General features: G+C 44.0%; 1 protein-coding gene across 2 annotated transcripts in view; it reads left to right on the forward strand.

Annotated features, from left to right (window-relative positions):
- SLC25A37 (solute carrier family 25 member 37) overlaps window positions 1-19,692 on the forward strand; it is a 41,759-nt gene extending 22,067 nt beyond the window's left edge. Inside the window, exons 1-4 of one of the 2 annotated variants that reach the window (XM_083368474.1) lie at window positions 8,248-8,421; window positions 9,281-9,509; window positions 14,379-14,435; window positions 15,244-19,692. In XM_083368474.1, the coding sequence (XP_083224600.1) occupies window positions 9,287-9,509; window positions 14,379-14,435; window positions 15,244-15,764 (801 nt within the window). In that variant the 5' untranslated portion in view covers window positions 8,248-8,421; window positions 9,281-9,286 and the 3' untranslated portion in view covers window positions 15,765-19,692. Of the gene's footprint in view, window positions 1-8,247; window positions 8,422-9,280; window positions 9,510-14,378; window positions 14,436-15,243 lie in introns of those variants that run through there. The other variant, XM_083368473.1, reaches the window with a different exon arrangement.
- The last annotated feature ends 2,192 nt before the right edge of the window (window positions 19,693-21,884 follow it).

A 21,884-nucleotide genomic window follows, 5' to 3' on the forward strand; every position in this document is an offset into this window, starting at 1 on the left:
CATCCTTCACGCGACGCGGGGGTTGCCAACTCTGCAACGACTCAACTTTACTTGGATCCATGGCGATGCCCTCAGGAGAAATGCGGTGGCCCAAGAAATCAATGGTCACCTGGTAGAACTGGCACTTCTCCAACTTGGCAAACAGCCGATGTTTCCGGAGGCGCTGCAGGACCTGACGGAGATGCTGATGATGCGCTTCACGCGACGGGGAGTAAATCAGGATGTCGTCCAGGTAAATCACAACAAACTGGTCCAACAGATCCCGAAAGATGTCATTCATAAAATGCTGAAACACAGCGGGGGCGTTGGTCAGGCCAAACGGCATCACCGTGTACTCGAAATGTCCATAGCGAGTACCAAACGCTGTCTTCCACTCATCACCCGGCCGAACCCTGACGAGGTTGTAAGCTCCACGCAGGTCCAGTTTCGTGAAGATCTTAGCCTCCCGGAGTCGGTCCAAGAGCTCGGGGATGAGGGGCAGCGGGTAGCGGTTACGCACCGTGATAGCGTTGAGTTTCCGGTAGTCACAGCAAAGCCGCAACTCGACCGACTTCTTTTTGACGAAGAGCACGGGCGCAGACACTGGCGAGGACGAGGGCCGGATGAATCCACGAGCCAAGTTCTTTGTCAGGAAGTCCCGCAATGCAGCCAACTCGGGCTCCGACATGGAGTACAAACGCCCCACTGGGAGAGGCGCATCAGGGACTAGGTCAATGGAGCAGTCGTAGGGCCTGTGCGGGGGTAATTGGTCCGCCTCTGACTCGCTGAACACGTCAGCAAAGTCGGACAGTACGGGAGGCAAGGAAACCCCTGAGGAACCCTCCACCTGGCCGGCACAGATATGGCGGGTGTGGTCCACGCACTGCAAACTTGGGAAGGTGACCAAGTTCTGAGACCAATAGATCTGTGGATCATGCGCCCGGAGCCACGCCAGTCCCAAGACCACGGGGAAGTGCAGATCCGAAGTGACGTAAAACTGAATGGCCTCCACATGGGTACTGATGGCCATACACACGGGTTGCGTGGCGGCCGTGATAGGCCCGGACAGGAGCACTCGACCATCGATGGTCTCCACAAGCATGGGCGGATCCACCGGACACTGGGGAACAGCCCATTTGGCCACAAAGGCCGAATCCATAAAGTTAGTGGTAGCCCCAGAGTCAATTAAGGCATGGACCGGAATCCCCTCTGGCTTGCCAGGAAGGATCAGTCGTGCCTCCAAAATCAAATGCCGTGGAGGTTCACAGGCACCGTCGGAACGGCGTAGCTCGGCGTGATCGTTGTGGGTCGCCCGATCTTTCACACCGTCTAGATCGGGCTCGGGCCGTTTCCCGATAGCAAAGCAGGGGACTTTCTCGGGGCAGGCTTGGTCACTGACGCCCGCTGACGCTTCTTCGGGCAAGAAGCAGCCAAATGTCCAGGGTCCCCACAGTAAAAACACAACCCCTCCGATCGTCGTCTGTCCATTTCCGTCACCGATAGACGGGACCTGGCGGCACCCAGCTCCATTGGCTCCTCCCTCTGGACTGGGGGCTCACGCACAACAGGGGCGGCAGGGGTCTGTGGGGTGGCACGGCGACTCTTACGCTGCTGCAGCCGGGCATCGATCCGCAGACAAAGATGGATCAGCCCATTCAGGTCTGAGGGAATGTCCACGCGGGCCAGCTCATCCAACATCTCCTCTGACAAGCCATCCTGAAAGGCATCCACGAGCGCAGCCTCATTCCAGGCGGAATCCTGGCTAAGCAGCCGGAAATCGCTGATATAGGCCTGTAGGGGGCGCTGACCCTGCCTCAAAGCTTTCAGACGTCGGGTGGCGGTCTGCGCCTTAATCGGGTCCTCGTACATGAGGCGCATATGGTCACAAAACCCCCCAAAGTTATCCAACAAAGGGCTAGGCTGTGCCAACAGAGGCGTGCCCCAACGAGCTGCATCTCCCGACAGAAGGCTCAACACGAATCCCACCTTATCTCGGTCAGTGGGGAAATCAGCTGCTCTCACGCTGATATAAAGCTGGCATTGTCCCAGGAAGGCAGGAAACAGTTCTGGTTTACCAGCAAATTTATCCGGCATAGCTATCTGACATTTCCTCCTGGGTGGGGGGGCAGCATGTACCTGAGCCTGCAGTTGTGCCACCTGAGTGGCCAACAAGGTGAGTTGCTGGTTGAGCTGGGCATTCTCGGCAAGAAGCTGCTCCATCGTAGTATTAAGGGGTGGGTGGCTGAAAGCAAACTGTTCTGAACCAGCCCTCTTCTCGCACCCCTAATCAAAAGAAGAGTCTGGAAAGCGTCCAAGGCTAAAAGGCTTCTGCCAAGATTTAATTACGCAGTTAACCAAAATACAAGAGCTTGTCTTCTCAAGCGAAAAAGTTGCTTTCAGCAACCAGCCCCTCCCCAAACACTTCTTTTATAGAGAGCTCAGGGCGTGGTCTCCCTGTGCCTCCTCCCGAGTAGTCCCATAGTCTTTCTTTGTTTGTCCCTGCTCGCCTGCCTCCTGCGTCGGGCGTCCTTGAACAGGGCCAGCTGTGGGTCATCATCCTCCGCACTCTCGGGCTCACACAGCTGAGAAGAGGTCCCCGGCTGAGGACTCTGCAAAGCCTCCAAATCATCATCAGCCGGTTCGTTTCCCTCCTCCCCCACATCTGAGTCCTCCGATACATCGGACCCGGCTGTCGGACCCACAGGCTGGCCCTGAGTCACAACACTATTCTCTTGTTCTTAAGCAAACCATCTGCACATGCAGAATGACATCGCACTGGCATAAACACCCACCCACACCCATTTCTCTATCCTGCAAGGTTACAGAGAAGAAGGGGAAGGTGATGGGAAGGGAAGGGGAAATTTCAACAGGGGAGGGAAGAAAAAGGACAAGTGACCTATTTAGGCCTCACAGAAGAGAGCTACTGTCCCTTTCACCCCTTTTTATGCAAAAAAGGTTATCGGTAAGGCTTTAAAACAGACCCATAGACACACAGAGATGCTAGAGGATCAGATACTGTATTGCTAATATATGCAGAGTTTTAAAAAGTTGGTGGAGGGGTTGTAGATAACTTCTTGGCTGTAGAACTTATCACTGGACAGATGCAGAATAGACAGCAACAACCCAGGGTGTTATGTGAGATGGTTGGGTTTTCCTGTCCCACCCTCGATTTGAGAAGCGGATTAAGGCCTACATTCTTTGTTCTGTTTCCTCCAAACCGATTCATTAGCTAACAACGCCACACAGGCAGCTTCATTTCCAGGGGCAGCTTGTTGCAAGGATGAAAAGGGGGAAAAAAAGACATATCATGGGTGTTTTTCTGAAATATTTGAGCACCACACCCTATTTAGTCACAAGGACTTTTACGTAAAATAAGTTCTTTGGTTTGTTTACACTATTAGGAAAATTACTGTGACTGAAGAGAGATTTAAAGTTCAACTAAGATCAAGAACTCATAACACCCTTCCTTCCTTCCTTCCTTCCTTCCTTCCTTCCTTCCTTCCTTCCTTCCTTCCTTCCTTCCTGTTGTGGACCTATGCACACACAATACTACTACCAAGATTACACTTCTCCAGCATCATCTTTTCTTTAATTGCAAGGCATATATTTCAATTGGGAACACAGTTATTCATAAGAGAAGATGAGAAGGGAGACTTAAAAGAAAAAGAGCAAAGAGGGTGGGGGTACTCATATCCTGAGGTCTTTCAATCTGTTGAAAGATCACTGCCATAATTTTCAACTTTGCTTAAAGCCATGCTTGCTTGGAATGTTGAGAGCGAGTAAAAAAATGCATTTGGTGGGCTTTGGGTGGCAACTACTGATGAGGTTGACCTTGCTGTAATGTAGTCTCTCCTCTCCTCTCCTCTCCTCTCCTCTCCTCTCCTCTCCTCTCCTCTCCTCTCCTCTCCTCTCCTCTCCTCTCCTCTCCTCTCCTCTCCTTTCCCATTCCACTCAAAAGTTATCCCAGTTTGCATGTAGAACAGAGATAGATATCATTTGGATCTTGAAAGCCACCATTTGAAAGTCCTTGCGTTGAGATTCTAGCTCAGACATGATTTTGATCAGTGTTAGGACAATTGGTTAGGCTAGCCCAGGGGTAGGCAACCTTGGCTCTTTTATGACTCGTGGACTTCAACTCCCAGAATTCCTGAGCCAGCATGGCTCAGCTTGGAAACCTCTCTCTTTCCTGGCTGGCTCAGGAATCCTGGGAGTTGAAGTCCACAAGTCATGAAGGGACCATAGTTCCCCCATGTTGGCTCAGGAATCCTGGGAGTTGAAGTCCACAAGTCATGAAGGGACCATAGTTCCCCCATGTTGGCTCAGGAATTCTGGGAGTTGAAGTCCACAAGTCATGAAGGGGCCATAGTTCCCCCATGTTGGCTCAGGAATTCTGGGAGTTGAAGTCCACCAGTCATAAAAGAGCCAAGGTTGCCTACCCCGGGGCTAGGCTATGGAAGGAGAATAGGAGGCATACTTGGATTATATATGAGACATTGCATTAATGACATACTTCCGTCGTTTAAACAGCAGACATCTTCAGTTCCTTTTTCTTTAGCTTTACTAACCCATCTCTGTCATCCAGTAATACCAAGTCATGACCTCCTTCTTACGATTAGAGAGCTCCTGCTGGGCATGCATGTATGTTTCAGCTTGTCCCCAAATCGTTAAGACCAGAAATTAAGGAAGTAAGGGATTTTTTAAGTGTGCCTGTTGAGATATTTATGGGGCTGCTCATCTTTTATTAGAATGAATTATATAGACCAGGTATAAAAACCAGACTGTATACTGCCCTTGGTGCGGTTCGTTAATTTGCTTTACACTAATGATTTAAAATTGACACTTATCTTTCACTCAATTGTAGGTCTCTGTCTACACAAACACATAGGCACAAGCTCTTTTAAATGGGACTTGCCAAAGTCAAGAATTTTGGCAGCTGGCAAATTGGTATTTATTTGCTATAATTCCTCCACTGCATTTTCTGAGGATTTAGAGCTGACAAAATGATTTTGGGGATTAGATTTGCTTGTTGTTTAGGCTTTTCAAATAAATGGTTATGTTGAAGTGGGATTTGCTAGATTTGGGTAAGTGAGAAGCCTGGGACTTAGGCCCTGCTGTTTCTCTCAGCAAAGTATTATGAGATCAGAGGAATAATTCTTCTTTTCTTGAGCGTGCATGAACTGACAGCCACTCCATCCACAGGGAAGTTGAAGGAATTCCACCAGGCTGAGTAGACCTGCTAGACTTCCCTTGAATTTTACAAGTTCAGCAGTCCAAGCCTGCTGGGTTGCTAAAAAACTAACGTGATTATTAAACAACCATCCAAGAAAAGGGTAAGATAGAAGCCACAAACTTGGAACTAGCTAAGGAGCTATGTCTTTCCCAAAGGTGCTTTTTCAAGAGGCAACTGGACTTTCTTAATTTTTTTTTCCTTGAAAATGTTTCGCTTCTCATCCAAGAAGCTTCTTCAGTTCTGAAGAAAGCACCTTAGGGACAACCGTGACCTGGATGTTTAAGAATCTCCACAGACATCTGTTTCTTTCTTGGGTTTTACCCAAGAACTGTGATACCCAGGCAAATGGGATGTCTTAGTTATGGTATATGGCCCAAGAGTTAGGTTGGATTCTTCTGTTAATGCCTGCGGAAGAGAAAACATTCAGAGCTGCACATTTTTAGACATGTGTAACGAGCAGGGAAGCAGTGCCTTTTAAACAGAATTGCAATCATCCTGCATTAGTCAGGCTGTTGGGACATGTCCAGTCAGACACCTGGAGTTTTGCAGTCATTCAGCTTGGATTTAAATCATGCCAGTCATTCATCCTGTGTCATCCTGCACTCCTTTGGAATCAGCAAGAGGTGGAAAAGGGACTCTTAAATCTGGTAGATCAGTCATTGCTCGAGGCAGGAAGCGTAGGGCCGCAGCACCTGTGATGGGTGATGGTTCTGTTTCTGCTTGGGGAAAAAAAATAGTTTAATCTCTGTATATTATTAAAACTACCATTAGACTTCCTCCTGATATCCAGCTGAAGTCTACCCCTATGTTTTAAGACTTTTAGAATGCATCTTACGCCTGGTGGCAGCAGAAGAGGCATCTGGGTTGTATGGTAGAGCAGCAGTCCTCAACATTTTTAGCACCAGGGACCAGTTTCATGGAAGAAAATTTTCCCACAGACCTGGGAAGGTGGGGATGGTTTCAGTTTTCATTCACTCGCCTGCAGCTCACCTCCAGCTGTGCAGCCTGTTTCCTAGCAAGCCATGGATGGGTATTGGTCCATGGCTCGAAGGTTAAGGATCCCTGTTATAAAGGATAACACTTGAGTGAAATTGTCTTAGTCCCCAGCCCCATTCTTTTGTTGTTAGTTGCGAAGTCGTATCCGACCCATCGCGACCCCATGCACAACGTTCTTCCAGGCCTTCCTTTCCTTTACCATCTTCTGGAGTCCATTTAGGCTCATGCCTCCTGCTTCAGTGACTCTATCCAGCCACCTCATTCTCTGTCGTCCCCTTCTTCTCTTGCCCTCAACCTTTCCCAGCATTAAGCTCTTTTCCGGTGAGTCCTTCCTTCTCATTAGGTGGCCAAAGTATTTGAGTTTTAGCTTCAGGATCTGGCCTTCTAAAGAGCAGTCAGGGTTGATCTCCTCTAGGACTGACCGGTTTGATCGCCTTGCAGTCCAAGGGACTCGCAGGAGTCTTCTCCAGCACCAGAGTTCTTACCATTCTTACTCCCCACAATAAATCCATCCAGTTCCATCAAGTCCTTGAAACTCTCCTTTCCTATACTTTCCACTCTTTGTCAGTACTTTCTGCATTTGTTCTGCAACACACAGTTTACAACCAAGGCCCAGGAACGTAAGAATAGCCAAACGTGGCCCTCTGCTCCTCATGCTTCTCTTAATATTTGGCCTCAGGATCTCTGAAGCTGCTCAGCAATTCCACCAACATAAGTTGGTATTACTTAGCTGCAACAAGAAGTTGCCCCATTCCTAACTTGTGGTGGTACAACTCACATGAAAGTTGGCTGTTTATTTTAACGTAAAGGGACTATATTCAAGAATATAAATTCATGGTTAGCGAGTGCCAGCTTGTGTAAGTACATGTGCCTGGGTCTGAATCCTCCAAAGGACGATCATTTTCTGTTTTAATTTTAGGCTGATTTTCCTTTATCTCCTTCCAAGCGGAGTGGCATTTTGGAATGATTCTGATACGATTATCTTGAAGTACCAATAAAGGAGAGTATTTGTAACTCAGGGTTGAAAGGAGGACTCCTTTAGGGCTTTCTGAGCTTGGTTGTTTTCTTGCAGATCTTTCATTAGCCAAACTAGGTAACCTCATCAGTGCTAGCTAGTAAGGGGTTTACTCTCAGTTTACGTTGCAGTGGCTCGTCCTGTCAGAAGTGGGGCTGGTCTTAGAGGTTCCTTGGTTGGGATGTTTACAAGCCAACAGTAAGCAGCCCAACATTTGGCCCCAGGATATCTGAAGCTGCTGAGCTCTTTCACCAACACAAGGCGGTAATCCTTAGCTGCAACAAGAGGTTGCCCCCATTCCTAACAGCCCAACCAAGGAATCTGTAAGGCCACCAACACTGACAGGACAAGCCACTGGAATATAAATTGAGCCCTACTTCTTACTTTTTCATTCTTTTTTATAATTCTATTCTATTCTATTCTAGTCCAGTCCAATCCAGTCACCAGTGGCTATCTAACAGAGTGTCTCATGTTAGAAGTTTGCATTAGAGATATTACAACTTCTGGCCACTATACATTAGCTTAAGATGGGTATGCGTTGCCGAGATCTGTGCCCAAAGCATGCATAATGTTCCTTCTCTGGCATTTCCAGTGACGTTGGCACATATTGACTGCAAAAGGCCTTGCAACCACTTTGCTGGAGACGGCCTTGCCATGCTGGGCAGGCTTGTAGTGCCCTCTTCTGGTATCTTCCAAAAGTATGTGCTTAAATGCTTGGCTTTTTAGAGGCATTTCAATCCCCCCCATTGCATTGTGGGAAATAATCACATTCCCTATATTTAATTCATGATTTCTTTTTTTTAAAAAAAAATTGTGCTTAACTGCAAATTTGATTAAATAACATTTAGTTTTGTCTGGAACCACATTTTTCCTTTGCTCTGTCGACTTTTTCTATGCAGGTATAGGTAGTCCTCGTCTTATGACCGGCACTGAACCCCAGTGAGATATTTGTTAAGCGAGATTTGCCCCATGTTACGACTTTTACTGCCGCTTCTGTTAAGCGAATCGCTGCAGGTGTTATGTCAGGGACACGGTTATTAAATGAATCTGACTTCCCCGTTGACTTTGCTTGCCAGAAGGTCGCAAAAGGGGATCACGTGACACACACACACACCCGCGGACACTGCAACCGTCATAAGTACGAGCCAGTTGCCAAGCATTTGAATTTTGATCATGTGACCATGAAGATGCTGCAACGGTCGTAAGTGTGAAAAATGGTCATTAGTCGCTTTTTCCCCCCCAGTGCTGTTGTAACTTCGAACAATTGCTAAACAAAAAGTTGTAAGTTGAGGACTCCCTGTACATTACCAACTGTGCAGGTTAGCAACAACGCACTTCGGGGGCTAATTCTGGCCTTTTGAAAAAATATTGCTTGCTTCCTGCTGAGGCTCCTCACTCAAGAAGCCAGACAGAAGGTAGAGGAAGCGCCCTCAGTCCCTCTTTGGGATTTGATTATTTCCCAATCATTTTAGATGTCTGTGGAGACATCTTGAACTTGTGGTTATCCTAACTGGGCCTTCATCAAGTCAAAAAAAAAAGTCCCAGCAAGAGCTCCTTTGTTACAGACCAAGAAGAGAGCAGCAAATGTAGCAACATTGTCCTTCCATACGTTACAGGAGTATCTGAAAAGCTCAGGAGGATTTTCAACCAACACAGCGCACAGGTACACTTTAAACCAGGGGGGTGGGGGTCTTCAAACTTGGCCCTTTTATGACTTGTGGACTTCAACTCCCAGAATTCATCTGACTGAGGAATTCTGGGAGTTGAAGTCCACAAGTCATAAAAGGGCCAAGTTTGAAGACGCCTGCTTTAAACCCAAGAATACACTTAAGGCAGAAGCATGTCCACCCCAAGGATAAAGCACCCAAGACACAAACTGGGGGCCTTGTCTAGGTCACTGAATGAATTGTTGTGAATCGAGGGCTACCTGCAGGCTTTTCCAAGTCTAGGTATGCCCCTCCCCACCAAAGTTGTGTGTCTCCCTCCCCCCCCCGACCAAGCAGCCCTAGAGCCTCTCTCTTCTCTTTTACATCATCCCTCTTCTTTTTTTCTTCTTGTAGACTCGGATGCAGAGTTTGCAACCTGACCCCAAAGCCCAGTACCGAAGCGTCTTTGAGGCCTTGAGGAAGATTGTCCGCACGGAAGGCATCTGGCGGCCGCTGCGAGGAATTAACGTCACCGTCCTTGGAGCCGGCCCGGCCCACGCGTTGTATTTTGCCTGCTATGAAAGAATGAAACGCACTTTAAGTGACATTATCCAACATGGAGGCAACAGCCACCTGGCCAACGGTATATTGACATAACCCAATGGGTGTTGCCATCTTGGTGCTTTGACTCAACTTGCGTACTTTTTCAGCTGGTCTGACATCTTCAGCATGCAATTTCTGCTTCTGGAGAGACAAAAACAAGACGCTTGGAAGACTCCCATGTTTGGCCACCTAGGCGTTCTTGCTACCTTCAACCTCTTGTCTATTTTCTACAGGCACCTGCTCATTTTTAGAGGCACCCATGTATGAAGAATGCCGAAGATACGTAGTGCTCCAGTTCCTCTAAAAGTTAGATGTTAAAGTGTTTTGATCCTAAATACCTCTGATGGGGCTCTCTCTGGGAAGGAGTTGTCTTGAAACAGCTTTTCAGTCTAACCTGGGCAGCTTTCTAGGAGAATTTGGTTCTTAGATTTTGGCTTCTCTCCAGAAAGTCTATTTTATCACTGCTAAAACTTACCAAATTTGGCTGTGCGGTAAAGAATGTAAAGTTACAAGCTGGCTGGATCGCTCCAATCACCACCTCTAGTCCGACATTTTTATTTCCCATAATAATCATCCAGCTGTCTCTAAAAATTTACCGATCTTTCTCTCCAGCATATGACACGAGGCATACTGGTTCTTTGGAATTTCTGCTTTTAGGATCTACGTTGAATGCTTGATAGCAAATTATGTGCCAGAACAAATTCTATAGCACTCTTAATCAGCAGTTCACAAATTTGTATCTAATTGCATTTCTATTATCCTCCGGTTAACATGGATAGCTTTTCACTGATTTTTGTTTGTTTTATTTAGAACGTCTTGGCACTGAAAGAAAAAGAATCCGTATGTTGCTAATATTTAAATGTATGCCTCTAAATTCTTGGTAGACGTTGAAATCGAAAATGGTGCACCTGTCTTGATATACAAGAGATACAGATTCGTGATCCCCTTAAATGTGCAGTTAAAAAGATAATTGAGCTGTGGTGGCATAGTGGTCAGAATGCAATATTGCAGGCTGACTGCCCACAGTTCGATTTTGATAGGCTCAAGGTTAACGTAACCTTCCATCCTTCTGTGGTCAGTAAAATAAAGACCCCGATTGTTTGGGGCAATATGCTAACACTGTAAATTGCTGTAAAGCGTTAACAGAGCGGTGTATAAGCCTGACTGCTATTGCTGTTGCTAAATTGTGGCAATTTCTAAGAAACATTGGCCTATTTGGACCGTGTGGCCCATCTGAAACTAGATTTGTCATGCAAAGCTTCAAAGCTGATGATGAAAATTAAATTTGCATTCCAGCTTGGCCCTTTTAATTCTCCACAAGGTTGGCGTAAAGTGTGTCTACCCAATGGGCTGCATTAATTGCCCTGGTTGCAATTAATCCTGCTTTGATTGTCACACCAAATTATGACAGCAAGCTTGTTCTCCCTTTCCTTCAGAAGTAAGCAGTAAAATAGGAGGGTTAAGGCTTAACACGCTTCTATAGAAGTGGGGGGAGAAAACTCTCAAACTACCCCAAGCCTCAATTCTCTCTCAACTCTCTGGGCTGGCATTGCCAAGTGCTTTGCAAACTCTGGAGCTCAGACCCTCTGAAATGTGACTTTGCTGATGGGACAAAGTGTTTCCTCTTCTCTGCTGTAAGGGGGGAGTTGGGAGATTTATTCACAATTTATTCACAATGGCTAGGCTTAGGTGTAATGTTGATCCCATTGTGAGATTTGGTCTTGCATTTTTTTTCTTTCTGCTGATGTCTGCAGTCAGATTCTATCAGTACAATGTTGAAGCATTCATTGCTTTTCAATGTTGGAATGTGCTTTTTGATTTAGAGTGATACTAATGGAAGAAAGCGATATGGAAAAGGGCCTTACAATTTGGCTTTTAGCATCATCTCAGCCTGAGGTAGTACCAAGAAAAAAAATCAAGTTATTTATACTGACTTGCAAGAGTTCCCCCTAACCTAAAATGGTTTTGGGCAGTTGCTACCCTATTCCTTCTTGTTTTTGGACCCCACTTCCTTCATCTTTTGTGAAATAAAAAGAGTCCAGCTAGTCCCAGAAGGCTTATTCAGCACTCAGCTCTATGTGTTAGAAGGTCTCAAGTTTGGCAGGGCTGACAAACACATTTGGAATTTTGAGAAAATGTTGATGGTCCTCTCACAAGATAACTTCTGAGGGGACCTGCTCATTCACAAAATGGTTGGCAAGAAGGACATAAGCAATTACAAAGCATCTGCTTGCCAGAATGTTCCTTGCCGCCCCCTCTAGATCCACCACGCTCATGGCTCTCTTTTATAATGCAGAGAGAGGGATCCTTCAGTGAAAGTGGTGGGCTACCTCTTTGTCCTCGTTTAGTGCCAAGAGTCTTTTTTTGGCGCTGGTGGAGGTCTCCTTGATTTGCGACATGCTTGCTAACTGCCCAGCTTTGTCACTAAGAAAGATGGGATAAGGAAACTGGTAGCATTGAGATGTCCATGAATGTATCCATGTTGGATATCTCAGTGGTAAAATGTGTATTTAGTTATTTAAGAAAATGTATATGGGCACAACTCTCTCTCTCTCTCATAACTTTGGGCAGCTTACAAAGATAAAAATCTCACATAAAAAAACAATAAAAAGTCATAAGCACCCATCCCTTTGGTGATAACAATGTCAATCAATAAGTCAAGGTTGATGGACTCCATCCTGCACTGAATTCCCCAGGCCTGTTGAAAAACCCGGGTCTTCAGGGCCTTGTGAACGAGCGTCAAAATGGAGGCCAATCTTATTTTTGCTACCATGGAGGAGGCCTTTCTTCTTAGTCCGACTAGATACACCTCCTTAGGAGAGGTGACCTGCAGCGTCCCTTGCCCCCCTGCCCTGGTTGGATGTTAGGACCTAAAGTTTGAATTATGTGTCTGGAATAGGTAATATGTTATCTTTAGGCATATTAAGAATGTGGAGTGTCAGCAAAGCACCATCTTCAGTTTGCGGGAATCACTCCCATTTTTTGAAGGTGCTCTGTATGGGCCAGGATGGTGCTGATCTTCACAATAGTTGCCTCACTGTGGAGTCCTTAGAGGTTAGCTTGGATTAGTGATTTTTCTGGAGATTATTTCTGGCTGAGATGGTAATAAGCAAGGCAACAAGGAGACACTCCTTGACTCATACCAAAGCGTTCTTCAATGTTACTGGCTTAACCTGGGATTATAATTATGGTATTTAAACGTGCATAGTCTAAGAAGTTGTTTATAATTTTCTTAGCATCCATCAATATTAATAATATGTATTTTTCAAGATGATGCCTGTTTCTCTTTGTTTAAGAACAATGAATACCACACAATAATGTGACATTCCCAAAGATTTCATTGTACAATGATTTACCTTAAAAAGTCTCTAGATGGCAAGGTGCCCAAATGCATCTTTTGTAGTGTTGGTGTATGAATAAGAGAGAAAACATTCTAATTGATCAGAATAGAGTTTCAGATTGATTTTTTTTTTTTGCCCTCCAGGAAGTATACCAAGGTAGGAGTAATTAGTGGGTAATCCTCCATGACTTCACTTTGGAATTATGGAAATAGATGAATTGTTTTATTCCCAAGAGAAATAATTTCAAGTAAAGTTCTTTTTCTGACTGAGATAGAACATTTTAAGATTGGGTCATGTGCCCTTCCTACATAATGCAGAATTTGGGGTTAAGATTAATAATTTGAAGTTCAACGTAATTTTAATGAAGGGTGCTAAGTGCTATTCTCGTGCTTAGCTTGATTTAAAGATGCACAAGTGGAATTGTGTATTTTAAAAGACGTGGGTAGTTGGCATTTTATTTCAATAATCATTTAAGTTTTTTTATATAGAGAGTGTTCGTTAGACTGAGGGGAAAAAAGGATATAGTTTATCTCTTCCCTGTCCTTGAAGAAGAAAAAATTGCCCTATGAATCCTTGAGATACACACCTAAAATATTTTCCATTAATTAAGATTATGTTAGCATTTGTTAATTATTTCTCAGTGCATTAATCTACAGCAAAGCTGTCCAACCTTGGTAACTTTAAGACTTGTTGATTTCAACTCTCAGAATTTTCAGTCAGCATGGGAGTTGAATTTCCACAAATCCTAATAGTAGACAAGATTGGACACCCTTGATCTACAGTAATAGCTTAGAGAATCTTACTTCCCATATGGTTTTGCTGTCATTATTAAGGCAATTCTGAATGTTCTCTGCAACCATAAAGGAAATACTTTGTCACATGTTATGACTGATATTGAGTTCAAATGGTTACATTTATATATACATTTATATATATAGCAGGTTTTTTTTTAGTTAACTTGTGCCTTTTGAATAACTTGCTGAGTGTTGCTTTCATGGATGCTGGAGTTGGTGAGGCTAGGGAAAAAAAATAATGCCAGCTAATATTCTTCCTTTCTATCACATTGAAAGTTCTTATTTAATGGTAACTTTTGAAGGAGTTCTGATTGGCTGCCAGCCATAACGTACCTCCTGCTTGTATATTTCTAGCGACAGTAAATCTGGGCAACATTTTCTTTTAAAAAAAAAAAATTAGAAACAAAACCTTTCATTCTTTCCAGCTATGCTGTTGGTAAGTTCATGGAAGATTAGCTATTGTGGAGGTTTTCATTTGGTACCTTCAGATTTTATTTTAATTTTTTTTTTAAAAAAAAATTGTTTCGCAGCTGTTAAACGCAATTTATATTCCTTTTGTATGCGTCTCTTAGTATATGTACATCTGTGATGCTGCATGTTCTTTTGCAAATGATCTGCAACACATTAGGTTGGTTTCCAAGATGCATAATCAGTCTAGAGGTTGATGTGTTGAGTGCTACCCATTAAGAGTATGCTGTTTTGTGCCCAGAACCAAGGGTGGTTTGTCAAAACTTGCTTTGTGAAAGGGGCCTGTCTTCATTTCTTCTTTTGCAGGCATGGCTGGAAGTATGGCTACTCTTCTTCATGATGGTGTCATGAATCCAGCAGAAGGTAATGCTGTTTGGGGCAAGTGGTTCCAGGGAGGCTGAGTGAAGGGCAGGGTCATTAAAAAAAGTATCCGATTTAGGCTTTATATTGCTCTTCAAGCTTCCACATCAGATGCCAGAAGATTCTGAGATAGACAGTCTGTCTCTTAACATCGTAGGGTTATAAGAAGCGCATAGCAAAAGAAATCCTTTCTAGAGATTTCTGGTATAGTGGAGTCCTTGGTAATTTCCAAGCTTGGTTATTTTCTTGCAGACTTCTCATTACTCAACTAGGTAAGAGCAGAAGATGAGGTTATCTACCGTAGTTGGGCAATGAAACCTCTGCAAGCAAAGCTCAGAGAGCACCAAGGACCCCCCAGTTCAACCCTGAGCTACAAATATTCTCTTCTAGTGGTAGCTCTGATCTAATTATGAAGAGGACATTTGAGCCAAAGTTTCTTCTCGTCCTTTCCAAGAACAACTCTTTGCTCAATGAAAGGAGGACTATAATGTCCTTGCAATATGGCAGTGGGAGAAACATCCCAGCTAATCAGGATGCGGCCCTAAACAGAGACAACATTCTCTCTCTCTTGCTTGGAAAGGATTTGAATTGGTGCGGCGTGATTAGGCAAGTGATAAATCGCATTGCTGCAACTTAACTTTCCTGCCCTGCTCCCGGTTCCCCTTCACAAGTGGGTATCTCCCACTCGAGTGTGTGACCTTGATCTAACTTGGATTTCTTTTGTTGTTATTTTGTCTCTGTGTCGTTCCTTCGCTCTGCTTTCCTTTTCTGTCCGGGAAACACGTCTGACGTCTGATCTCCCGATTGCCAGTGGTGAAGCAGCGCATGCAGATGTACAATTCTCCGCACAAGACGGTCATGGATTGCATCAGGACGGTGCACCGGACTGAAGGCTTGGGTGCCTTCTACCGCAGCTACACCACCCAGCTCACCATGAACATCCCTTTCCAAGCCATCCATTTTATCACCTATGAGTTCACGCAAGAGCAGATCAACTCCCGGCGCCAATACAACCCTTGCTCGCACATCATTTCGGGGGCCGTGGCGGGAGCAGTGGCGGCCGCCGCGACCACCCCCTTAGACGTTTGCAAGACCTTGCTCAACACTCAGGAGAACGTGGTGTTGAGTTCCGTGAATATTAGCGGGCACCTCTCTGGCATGGCCAACGCCTTTAGAACGGTCTATCAACTGGGAGGGATCCCCGGGTATTTTAAGGGGGTCCAAGCACGTGTGATCTACCAGATGCCTTCAACTGCCATTGCGTGGTCCGTCTATGAATTTTTCAAGTATATCCTTACCAAACGCCAGTTAAAGAAAGGAGCTCCTTGTTGACGGGTCATCCCTGGCAATGTCAAACAGAATATCTGAGGAAGCTGTTGCCCACTCTCTGTGTAAGGTTCACCAGGTTCTTTATGGCCATTTGTAAAGATAGCTGGTGGATCCCTGACTAGATTATCTCTCTGTGTGTGTGTGTGTGTGTTTGTGTGTGCGCGCACACCAAAGTGTGTCTTTTGGTGAGGAGGTGGTTCTCTACCCTTTCTCCTCCTGCTTTTGCTAAACCAAAATGTTTATTCTTTTAGACGTGTATTTATAGTTTTCTAGCGTGTTGATTAAGTGTGATAAGATTTGTACAAGTTTGTACTTATTTTTTCACTGGAATGCTTGGGGGAGGGGCTTAACCTGTGGAGGATTGCTGGGGGCGGGGTGGGAGGAGGTGGATACTTCTGCTTTGGGCAGTTTTTCCCAAAAGCCGATGCCTTTAAACTAGGGGTCTCCAACCTTAGCAACTTTATGACTTGTGGACTTCAACTCCCAGAATTCCTCAGCCAGCTATGCTATGCTGGCTGAGAAATTCTGGGAGTTGAAGTCCACAAGTTGCAAAGTTGCAAAGGTTGGAGACTCCTGCTTCGAACCAAACAGAGTTCTACATAGAGACATTATGCGATGGATAAAATAGATGGATAATGTTTATCCTTTATTTTTCTATTATTATTTTTTTAAGAAAAAAAATTGTGCCAGGGTGACTGCTTTGTGAATTTTAAAGGGCTTTACTTTTTTCATTGTTCCATTGTTAAGAAGCGTATTTTCCTCCTAAACTAGAATAGCGTCAGGCACATCTGTTCTGACATTATGCAGCCTGTTAATGGTTTTATTTTCCTTCCAACTTGAAGGGATTTCAGACCAGGGGTGTCTGTGTGGTGGGGAGGGGGTCAAAATATTCAGATTATGGCTCTTATGATCAAAGACCAGCCTTTGGGGGAGGTGTGTGATGCTGAAATACAAAAAAAAAAAAAAAAAAAAAAGAGAGAGAGAGAGCTTGGTTTTGTTGGTGTGGCCACAGCTATGGGTGTCACTTTGACTTCTCTCTCTCTCTCTCTCTCTCTCTCTCACACACACACACACACACACATACTCACACACACACACACAACTCCCTCCAGATGCTTTTGTTTCAGACTCTGGAAATCCCAAGGATTTATGTTACGTCTTTTCCTTCTTAAGCCTGTCTGATAATAACCATTCAAACCCCTTTCCTTTGGTCACGCTTTAGCATATGTTTGAACTTCTGAAGGTACTCCAATGAATTGCATCCCATTTTTGGATTGTCCTTGTGGTCTTTAATTTATTTCTGCTTCTCACCATAGCTGTGCTTCTCTTTGGCCTTTCTTGTCTCTGGCCCTAAGCCAGACTTAATACTATGATACACAAGTACATTGCACTCACATGTAAATGAACACTCAACAAACGTGCTCAGGAACTGGGGCATCAGGTTTACATTTCTGCAATAAAACTTCGCCTTGAATTGCTTCTCTAAAAATACTGACAGACGGAAGGCAGCCACTGGCCGGGGTTCCATTTTGGCCCTGAAAACCCTTAGCGAAGGAAGGGTTTCCAAGTCCAACTGAACTCCAAAGTTAAGAAAAAGAAAAATGAGGGTGACATGTTGCATCTGTGAGCATGGTTTTTCAGGTACTTGATCTATTAAAATGAAGCTGCATATAGTCATTTTAGCACTTGGGACAAATTTGGGTGTGCCACTGTGAAAAGGTATGGAGTCCTAAATGAATTTTTTTTCCCTCCTCCTTATCTAAAGAGTATTGTGTGGAAACAGAGATTGCAACTGGACATCATGTCCTCAGTTTACTTACTAACTAATATTCTAAGGCAAAGATTTTTACAAATAACCTGGCCTTGCAGATGCCGTGCATTTAATGGGAATGCTGTCAAGGCTTATTCTATGATGAGTTGCTAATCTCTTTTTGTGTATAGGGCAGAAACTTAGTTTTAAAGCTTTAGTTATAAATCTTGACTACTTAGATCAGGATGCTTCCAGAGAATGTAGTTTCCCAGCCCTGATGGAAATGAAACAAAGCAATAGCTCAAGAAGTATTTCCTTGGTGACTTCAGGAAATACTATTGTTTGTAGTAAATATGGTAAAGATTGACATCAATATTTTCCAACTGGGCTTTTTCCCCCCAACGGTGTGAGGATTGCAATGGAGAATTCCCAGCCAGCCTGGTGAGGAAAAAAAATCTGAAGGTGCACGCCTTCATAACTTCATAAGGCTTATGTTTTGCTTCAAATAGGGAATTTACAATGCCAATAAATTGTTTTTAAGTCATTACATCATATTTGCAGGCTTTGAAAGGTTTAAAAAAATCGTATGAACCAGGTTTAAATCAGTGTTTTTCAAATTTGGCAATTGTAAAATGAGGGGATCAACTTCCAGAAGTCCACACACTTTGAAGAAACACTGGTTTTAAAACTACACTGTACTTAAGATTCGAGTTCCAGTTTGTTTGAGAAAAACAAAAGTAGGTTGAATTGCTGGCTGATTTTTCTGAAGGCTATAGTACATGTGACTATAGCAAACCGGTGGTGTTAAATAGAACTGTTCTTCATCAGTGTCACATTGAAAGGTCTAACTTGAAAATGCAAAAGAATCATGGAGAGATGGGCTTCTTTTGGGTCTTAGAAATACTCCCCAAGTAATGTACCCACCAAGATTCTTACATGGAGTTCACATCCTAAACGTAGGCTGGAGGAAGGAGAACATACATAGTGGTATGTAATGACAGTGAATATGAGTTAGTGGTAGAAGGAATAGGAGATAGTTCAGTTGCTCTCCATCTGGGTGACCCATTTTTATCTTCCAAATCTTTCTCATCATTGACTACCTTATGGGGACAAAACTTGGATTTAGCACACTTTGACCTGTTCAGAATGCAACCTGTTAGCTTTTCTCCCAGCAAAGAGGAACTAATTTGGAATCAATGTCTTGAATGAATTCCCTGAATTTTTTTTTTTTTAAAATATGTACTTAGAAGTTAAATCTTACAAGTCACCCTGAAGTATGTTGGAACTGAAGTATTTGCAGGGAAAATTTCCAATGGGTGATGACAAGGCCTGTCTGAATTCTGACGCATAACCTAATACACAATACAGGCAGTCCTTGACGTACCACAGTTCGTTACAGCGGCACTGGAAAAATGGACTTACAACCTTTTTTCACAATTACGACCTTTGCAGCATCCCATGATCATGTGACCAAAATTCAGAGCCTTGGCAACTGGTTCATATTTATGGCAGTTGCGGTGCTCCCCGCGGTCCTGCAATCCCCTTTTGCTACCTTCTGACAAACAAAGTCAACAGGAGAAGCCAGATTCACTTAACAACCGTGTCACTAGCTTAACAACTGCAGTGATTCACTTAAAAACTGTGGCAAGAAAGGTCGTAAAATGGGGCAAACCTCAGTTAACAAATGTCTCACTTAACAACAGAATCTTTGGGAATCAATTGTGGTCGTAAGTTGAGGACTACCTGTAGTTCTTAAAATGCCTTGGCATTCTGAATCATCCTTTTCTGCTGAGTTGAGCCCCACTGTGTGCTGGGTTAGAATTCTCTACTACTATTAGCAGCTCCAAACAAAGTCCTTGGAAAAAGGGAAGCAAGAAACTACCCATGTGGAAGTACCAGTCCTGCTGCTTTGTATGCTACAGACGCACATTTTGTGAAGTGACTTTTTTTTTAAAGCTGACATTTGCCATTTGAAATTTGCCTTCTTCCAAATGTACCAATGTAGACTTTTACAAGGAATATTTGTATGTGTATATGCAATCATGCTTGTGGGCGTGCGCGCACACAAACCCACAAACACACACACACCTATACCCAGCAGAAGAAAAAATGTTTTGAAAGGCTGCTACAGTTAAAACACTGGGCTCATTAAAGTAATTAAAAAATGTGTTTGATTTATTAGCAAGATCGTGGTGTGTTTTTTTCTTCTTTTTTTTTGAAAGCTTGATTTATTGGCTGCTAAAATGCTCATTGACTAAAAATGTTTCTTGGGGCCATTATTGTGGTGGGTCTAGGTTTTCCTTTCTCCATTTAACAGGAGCTGATGGTATTTGCATATATTTCTCTGTTTAATTTCCCAGAACCAGAAAGGGAACCTTTGAGGATGACTGAACATACTTAAGAGAATAAGGAAGATGACTTTGACAGAGCTAGACAATGGAGCCTGGATATCCATCCTCTTATTCTCTTGTGTTTTTACTAAGGTGTAGTTCTCAGGTGGCATCAGTAGATTAGAAAAAGACAGGAAGCACATTTCCCCTTTGACTTGGCTGAGCATTTCATATCTTATGGTAAGGATGGGGAATTTTAACAGTTTGAGGCTCACCATTTGTAGATAAGCCATGACCCAATGTGACAAGGCATGGAGGAGCATCTTAAGATGTTCCATTGTCTCCTGACCTTTTGGAAGGTCTCCAGAAGCTTCAAAAGTTTGCTTGTTTTGCATATTGCACCATGATCAGAGCATTGGGTATGCTCTGCCTTCTGCAAGAGGTGTCATCACAGAGGGGGCTTCAAAAAATGGCAAAAGTGTGAGTGTGTAATTGAGTCAGATTGTCAGTCTCATTGAAGGAACAGTAACGCTCAAGATTCCAATCGAAAAGAATATTTGTTGCTAAGGGTTAAACCCTGGAGTTCTCAAGTGTTCTCTGAACATGGTTGCTGGCTTGTGAATGTTTCATTACCCAGCTAGATAACATGATGATGATGTTACCTTGTTGAGTAATAATGTACCTAGTTGGTAATGTAACCAAGAACTCGACTCGAGATCATTCTATCACTATTGGAATCTCACAATGTTTACTTGTGAGGAATCTGCCCTATCCTGCAAGGAGAACCTATACCATCTCAGACAAATGTCCTCAACATACGATCACAATTGAGCTCAAAATTTCTGTTGCTAAGCAAGACAAAACTGAATTTTGCCCCATTTTATGACTTTTCACGCCACAGTTATTAACTGAATCACTGCAGTTGTTAAGTGAGTAACAGGGTTGATAAGTGAATCTGGCTTCCGCATTACTTTGCGTGTCACCTTTTTGGCTTTGCAGACCAGCGAGGGGGCCAAGAGGGGATGGCTCCGCACGAGCAGCAGTCAACCTCACCCACGCAGCTCTATTCACACGAGCGATGGGCATGAGCACCTGCCACTCACACAAATGCAGCTGCATGCACTCGCTCACCTGCCGCTTCTGTGGCCCAATTCTGAACAGGCCCTGGCCAGCTAGTGGAACCCCCGCCCTAGGACACGGCAACTGTCATAAATGTGAACCGGTTGCCAGGCATCCAAATGGTCGTCACATGACCCATCGGGATGCTACAATGGTCATAAGTGAAAAAAAGAGTCACAAGTCACTTTTTTGAATATCTCTGAACAGCCACTAAACAAACGGTTGTAAGCTGAGGATTACCTGCATAACATTTGGCTTTCAGCAATTTTTGAAGCAAGCTTCCATGTATAGTTCTCCCAGGTGGATTTGGAAATAGCTTGGAAATGTGGTTAGGAAGGCAAGAATTCTGCTAGGAATGAGCTGGGGTTTCTTCTTCCTGTGTACACATACTGCATGTACATGCAAACATGCACATGGATATAGAAGAGGGCTTAATGGGACGTTTTTCTTAACTTCATTCAGCCAAAAGGTGGCAGGGTGTAATCGCTGTTTCTCCTTAGCTGTTGTTGCACACTCTGATCCGAAGCCAACATTTTGCCTCAATTATAACAGGCTGAAGGAGTGTACATTTGTCTTTTGTCATGAAATAACGGCTACATTTTGCCGTTTCAGACCTAATGTCTATGGTGAAAACTTTTCGGATGATGACACCCCCCCTGACCCCCCCCCTTGGAGCAAAACCAGAGACTGGCATTTTCTCACGGCTGTATTATTTAAGCAGGAAGCAAAGTGGTCAAATGTGTGAAGCCTCTGTCACGCCTGCAGGCAGTCCTCAACTTATGACCACAATTGAGTTGAAAATTTCCACTGCTGAGTAAGACAGTTGTTAAGTGAGTTTTGACCAATTGTATGACCTTTCTTGGGATAGTTGTTAAACGAATCACTGCAGTTGTTAAGTTAGTCATAGGGTTCTTAAGTGAATCT

This window comes from Vipera ursinii (genome assembly GCF_947247035.1).
Source record: "Vipera ursinii genome assembly, chromosome: 8".
Taxonomy (NCBI): Eukaryota; Metazoa; Chordata; class Lepidosauria; order Squamata; family Viperidae; genus Vipera; species Vipera ursinii.